The sequence below is a fragment of the Leucopleurus acutus genome (assembly GCF_964270905.1).
Source record: "Leucopleurus acutus genome assembly, chromosome: 7".
Classification (NCBI taxonomy): Eukaryota; Metazoa; Chordata; class Mammalia; order Artiodactyla; family Delphinidae; genus Leucopleurus; species Leucopleurus acutus.
Genome location: NC_139150.1, coordinates 89,182,112 through 89,188,863, shown reverse-complemented (window position 1 = coordinate 89,188,863; position 6,752 = coordinate 89,182,112). Strand labels below are relative to the sequence as shown.

The following is a 6,752-nucleotide window of genomic DNA, read 5'->3' as shown; positions in this document are numbered from 1 at the left end:
GCTTAGTGCTAGGTAAACATTACATGTTCAAATCCCAAGCAGAGATTAATTTGCTCTCTTCTAGGGTCACACATTTCATGCTGAGCCCCAGCCTGCTGTTCTCCTACTATATGCTAATATTTACATGGGTCTCAGTCACCTTAGTTGAAACACTGAAAGCTTAACCTTTTAGTGGATAGAAGCCTCAGCTAAGTAGAATATTAAGTAAAGTTATCATTCTACTACAAAACACTTTAATTGGGAAATAATCATGTAAATAAGACAGACAATATTTTCCTACTTTGGGCTATAGATTAATTGATCAAAACTAAATTGGCTAAAATGTGAAAGAGCTGAAAATAAGTATTTCTGTCATTGGTTTTCCACACATCAGTAATTTTTGCATACATGGGTCGGCTTTCTTTGTCTATTAATCATAACTTTTTTTCCGAAATTTCTTTTTATAATTTTTATAAAGCCTGGAGCCATGTCCTTTTTAGCATTTTTGTTTATTTTTCAGATTTTTTTTCTTGCTTGTGGGGCAATCTCTTAGTGAAATTCAAAGTTTTCTAGAGAATGTCCGCAGACGACCGGCACCTGGTCTCCAGCTGCGGCTCCTTCATCAAGACCGAGCCGTCTAGCCCGTCCTCGGGCATCGATGCCCTCAGCCACCGCAGCCCCAGCGGCTCGTCCGACGCCAGCGGCGGCTTCGGCCTGGCCCTGGGCGCCCACGCCAACAGTCTGGACTTGCTGCCCATGTTCGTGGGCACCGGGCTGGGAGGCACCCCCTACCGCAAGGGCTACGAGGACTGTGCCGGCGGCATCATGGAGGACTCGGCCATCAAGTGCCAGTACATGCTCAACGCCACCCCCAAGAGCCCGTGCCTCGTGTGCGGGGACATCGCCTCTGGCTACCACTACAGCGTGGCCTCCTGTGAGGCCTGCGAGGCTTTCTTCAAGAGGACCATCCCAGGGAACATTGAGTACAGCTGCCCGGCCACCAACGAGTGTGAGATCACGAAACGGAGGCGCAAGTCCTGCCAGGCCTGTCGCTTCATGAAATGCCTCAAAGTGGGGATAATGCTGAAGGAAGGTGTGCGCCTTGACCGAGTGCGTGGAGGCCGCCAGAAATACAAGCGCCGGCTGGACTCAGAGAGCAGCCCGTACCTGAGCTTACAGATTTCTCCTCCTGCTAAAAAGCCATTGACTAAAATCGCCTCCTACCTGCTGGTGGCTGAGCCGGACAAACTCTACGCCATGCCACCCCCTGGCATGCCAGAGGGTGACATCAAGGCTCTGACCACTCTCTGTGATCTGGCAGACAGGGAGCTCGTGGTCATTACTGGCTGGGCCAAGCACATCCCAGGCTTCTCCAACCTCTCTCTGGGGGACCAGATGAGTCTGCTGCAGAGTGCCTGGATGGAGATCCTCATCCTGGAGAGCGTGCACCGCTCGCTGCCCCATGACAACAAGCTGGTGTATGCTGAGGACTATATCACGGACGAGGAGCGCTCCCGCTTCGCGGTACTGCTGGAGCTCTACCGGGCCATCCTACAGCTGGTGCACAGCTACAAGCAGCTCAAGGTGAAGGAGGAGATTGTGACGCTCAAGGCCCTGGCCCTGGCCAACTCAGATTCCATGTACATCGAGGATCTGGAGGCGGTCCAGAAGCTGCAGGACCTGCTGCATGAGGCGCTGCAGGACTACGAGCTGAGCCAGCGCCACAAGAAGCCATGGAGGACGAGCAAGTTGCTGCTGATGCTGCCCCTGCTTCGGCAGACAGCTGCCAAGGCCGTGCAGCACTTCTACAGCCTCAAACTGCAAGGCAAGGTGCCCATGCACAAACTCTTCCTGGAGATGCTGGAGGCCAAGGTCTGATGGCCTGGCCCAAGGACCGACTCCCACCCAAGGACAGACAAACCGACGGGGAGACCTCCACAGTCACCAGCCTCAACATTCAAGTCCTGTATCATGGCCGCGAGCAGTCCCAGAGGAAGGGGCTCCTGGCCTCCTGGCTGTGTGCAGAGCCCTGGGTGCTGTGGGGTAGGGAACGGGGATGGGAGGGCAGGGCGCGGGGCTCATCTGTAACGGGCTTTTTCTTTGGTATGTTTTTCCTCCGCCACGGGCAACGCTGAGGCCTGGGCCAGAGTTGACTCCCCTGAGGCTGGAGACCACCGAGGAAGCGCCCCCTCTCCCTGCCAAATCACCAAGAGGCAGCACTAACATAACACATTTCCTAACCCCATGCCCGACCCCCTGTCCTCTGTCCATGGCCTGCGTGGGCAGTGCTTAGCGCCCAGGACTCTGGCATACTCAAGTGGGGTACCTTCTGGAGGTTTCCCTCTCCCAGAGGGCAGTTACTTTCTTGCAGCGGTGCTGCCTACTCTGGGGTTCTGTGGGGCCCCTCAAGAGGCCCTACGCCTTCCACAGTTCAGACGGCTCCCTCCCTCCATCCTTCCTCTAAGCTCCCAGGCCTGGCTCACCATCAGGAGAGTAGCGCCAGAACTCATGCGTTTTCCTGGTGACCCCACCCCTCGGTGCGCCCCCCGCCTGCCTGTCACCGCGGCCCCAGGGCCTGTCCTCCCCCTCTCTTCCCCAGGAGTCCTGCTGCTACTTCCTGCCCTACCTCAGAGCTCACTCTCACAGTGGGTTCAGCCAGGCAAGACTTCAGGGCCCGTGGGTGGGAATGGTGCTGGCTCAGAGAAGAGCAGGGTCCAGGCAACACTCCCCAGCGCTCCCCCTTCTTCTGGCTTCTCCCACTCCCCTGGGGCAGGTCCAGAGCAGGTAGGCCTTGGGAAGCGAGGGAGATGCAGGGGCCTGACCCCGTCTGAGGGCACCCTGGGCACTTGATTCTGGCAGCCCTGGGAGGACCGGGTCAGGATAGGGAGAGGCCCAAACCAATCTTTGCCGAGCACAGAAAGGCCCAGAAGCAGAGATGAGCAGGCGGGGGAACCCTGAAGACAGAGGCTCGGTGGAGGTCACCAGCCTGCCTGATCTTTCCTGGTATCCAGGGGCAGTGGACACCGAAGCCCCCTCCCCTGCATCCCAAGGGCTGGGTGAATTAGCACCACAGGAGGGGTTGGTTGCTCCTGCCATCCTTGGCCTAAGGAGGTGTAGCGTAGCTCCCTGGGTGCACTTAGAAGACCAGCTTTCTGGCAGGACAACTACTCCGGCCCCCCATCAGTCCTCCAGGCTGCTGTGTAAGGTGACAGCCACCCCAGTTCGCCCAGGACCGGTTCTGGCACTGGAAGTCCATTTCCCAGGAAACCCCTCAGTCCTGCCCAAATGGGGACAGTTGGTCACCCATTTCTGTGAGTGGCTATGAAAGTTTGTTCTCACCCACTTGTGGTAGGTCGGGGGCAGCCTTGAACATGCCATCCGGTGCTCACGGGGTTGGCTGAGGGCCGCTCAGAGGATCTCCCGAGGGTGAAAGGTTTTGAGCATTATGGAGAAGCTTCTTCCAATCAGCTGCCTTCTAAAGCAGGGATAAGAGCATCCCCCCTGGGGCACATCCCTGGGGAATCCACACACATTCTAACCCGACCTCTTGTCACATGTAGAGGCAGGCAGATCCCACCCACCCGTCGCTAGGACCAAGAGGCCAGGTGCCCTCCGCCACAGCCTCGCAGCTTTCCAAGGGAAGCAGCTACTGCTGGTTCCACCTCTCCACCCCGAGACACCGCTCTTTCTGAACTTTTGCTGGGACGCGCTGAGGTCACCCCAGGCAGGAGGGTTGGCTAAATCCTAGCAGCTGCTCTCAGATACCTTCACATAGAAAATGTCAGGGGTTCCAAGAGACTTCACAGACCAGCAAAGTGTGCCCCCCGTCCCTGTTGCCTGTGGGGATGGCCACAGTCACTTGTCAGTCGGCATTGGAATGATCCGGGATGCTTCAGCCCTAGCTCTCTGTGCAGTCTCCAATCTGGGCGGACAGATGCACAGGTGCCTCTAAGAGACCAGGGGTAAAACCCAGGCCTAACTTAGCCACTGGGGGCCATGCCATGAAGTCTGGACTAGGGAGATGGTACGGTACGAGAACTTGGGGTCTGCTCTGCGGGAGCCTCCCCTAGCCCCTCACTGTGCTGTGTGCTCGAGGAGGTGGGGCAGAGAGTCGCACCTCATCACCCCATTCTCTGTAGCGTCACTGCTCAAGCATGAGGGCCCAAGCTGTGAGCTGTGGCAGGGGCTTGTGCACAACTGGCCTTTGCAATCCATCTTTTCTAGAAAAAGCAACTCTGGCTAACAGTGCAACAACTGGTTTGCAGTGGGTGGGGTGTTCTGTACACAGGGCAGCTTTGCCTCGCCGGATCACACACATCTGCAAGTGTCCCGGCATCAGAGCCCCTTTAAAGCAAAGAGGGGGCAGTGGTCCTGATGGCTTGGTGCTAATGAGATGGATCCTCCTGCTGCTGCTGCTGCTTTTACACTTAAAAAACGCCAATGGCAACAGGAAATGTATCAGTAATGATGAGAATTCTGTCTAATGGGAAAGGCCCTGATGTGTACTTGATGGATCCATTGGCATTCAGAGAAAAAGTTTAGGAGCCAACTTCTTAGTTGGAAGTCTAGCTAGCTTTGGGACCTCCCTGGGAAGGGGGGGGGGGGGCGCTGACCTAGTGGAAGACAGTGGAGCAAGGAGAGTTTAGACACCCCATCCCCCCAAACAGAGCAAAACTGAAGTTTACCCGCAAATCCGCTGTTCCTGGAAAATCTGTAAAGATGAAATAGCCCTGCTCAGTTGTACTCTCATGATACAGGTCATTGAAATGAACCAAGAAATAAAATGAAAAAAATCCAACCATGGGAAAAAAAAAAAAAGTTTTCTCATACGCTCTAAGTGCAATGTCGAAAGATAAAGGTGGTTGCAAATAGGAAAGTCCCCACCCATTAGTTATCATATATTGTGAACCCAAGAAGATATTATAATTTTTATTAAATTTTAAATACAGATGTTTGCTTTTACCTTGATACTTAAAAAATTTAACTTCAACCAACCTCTGAATTTGAAGATTATATAAAATATTTGTCAGCCAAACATCTTGCCAGCCACTAACAATGTTACTCAAAACATACGAGTTAGTTTTTTTTAACGTGAACACATACTTAAACAGGGAAAGTAAGCATAAATGAATTTGTTTTATACTTATGAAAATGAATTTTAAGATTTCAAAAAGTAAGATAACTGATCCATGTTCTCAAGGATAAAGTTTATACAATTATAGGATATGTAAGTAATAGTTCCAAAAGCCAACATTTATTGAGCATTTGCTCTGTGGTAAGCACACAAATTGTATGATTTAATCCTTATAATGATCTGGAAGGTAGATACTATTAATATCCTCATTGTACAGATGATAGAAAGCAAGGTTTTAAAAGTTTAAGTAATTTATGCCAGGGCACAGAGGTAGGACTAGACAAATTTGGTAGTCTGACTCCAGAACCTTCGTCCTCTATACTGTCTTAAGGTGAAAATAAATTTATTCTCAGAACCCCAGACACTGGCACCAAAGCATCTAAAATGTTAAAAGCAAGCACATTTAAAAGAAATAAAAACAGTACATAGCAAAAGTAAATATGGAATGCAATGCTATAAATTAAATTACAATGAGTGATTAAAATTAATACTCCTAATCTTGTGAACCTACAGTGGATCATAGAAGGAAATTTGAATATTTGTGGTGTCAGTATTTAACGTGGCTCTAAATGGCTAAATAACATAATCCTGGCTTCATCTCTAATTTTGTGTATGAGTAAGTGGCTTAACTTGCCAAAGTCTGTTTTTTAAAAATTAAACATACTTATCAAAACACCAAGAGCATTTTACTTATGTGTATATCATACTGGCCTATATTTGAGGTGAAGTTATAAGAAATGGAAAAATTCAACTTGCCTTTTCGGGGACAGAGAGTATGGATGCTTCTTGGAACCTACATGGGGGCAGGCTCCATCTGCTCTGCACCTGCTGTTGGGGCCTGCTCCTCTACAGAGGTTTCTCCAGAAAAAAGAACAGACAGGAGGATTGGAGGTAAGTAAAAACACCACTTCCAAACTTCAAAGAGTTCTGAGTTTTTAAATGCTTCATTCTGTAAGACATTAATCTGTTTTAAAAACCATTTTATTGAAGCATAATACACTTATAGTATTAACCTCATTTAAAAAGCAATTACTGCTGAGCTCTGGGACAGAAGTCATGAAAGGATCTCCTTCCAGAAGATGCTACTACAGCAAGAAGGATTTAAATCATTTTCCTTAGGAGGGGTTGCACAGCCTCAGGAAAGCGAGAGTTAGGGAAGATAGGCATTCCACAGTTGTAACTAAATAGAAAGGAGGCATTTCACATGCTGTAACAGATCTGTTTTTAAAGTCTCTTCGGTGATTATCTGACACTAAGGCTACTTGTATACTACATTATAGATTGTCAGTTGAGTGTCTGGGCCATGAAATCTGTTACTGGTGTGAAAATGAAAAAGGGGAGCCCGAGGCTCCTTCAGACAGTGAAACCACTCTGAGTGGGTTGAGTCAGATCTGCCTGTAGGGAACCCTGCTACCTAAAAGGGAGCTCCAGTGAGGGTCCCGGCTCACACCACCCTATTTCTCCCAGAAAAGCAGTAAACCCAGGGGGCGGTGGGGTCAATCTGCCACCTTTCCAACTTCCTCAGAATTACGACTCCACTCCTTGTGAACACCCAAGTCTGGAGAGTTATTTCCCAAGTTAATTAAAGATACTAACGCGATTAAGGTTGAGAGAGCAGGTGATCATTTCTCGAACTCGG

The 6,752-nt window shown here is 50.2% G+C and overlaps 1 protein-coding gene across 1 annotated transcript; it reads left to right on the top strand.

Annotated features, from left to right (window-relative positions):
* Nucleotides 1-297: 297 nt before the first annotated feature.
* LOC309964556 (steroid hormone receptor ERR2-like) lies at nt 298-1,857 on the top strand (the record flags this gene model as incomplete). Its single annotated transcript, XM_082843688.1, has 1 exon — nt 298-1,857. Exon 1 carries the CDS (start codon nt 556-558, stop codon nt 1,855-1,857), a length of 1,302 nt encoding a protein of 433 aa, XP_082699814.1. The 5' UTR covers nt 298-555.
* Between the last annotated feature and the right edge of the window lie 4,895 nt (nt 1,858-6,752).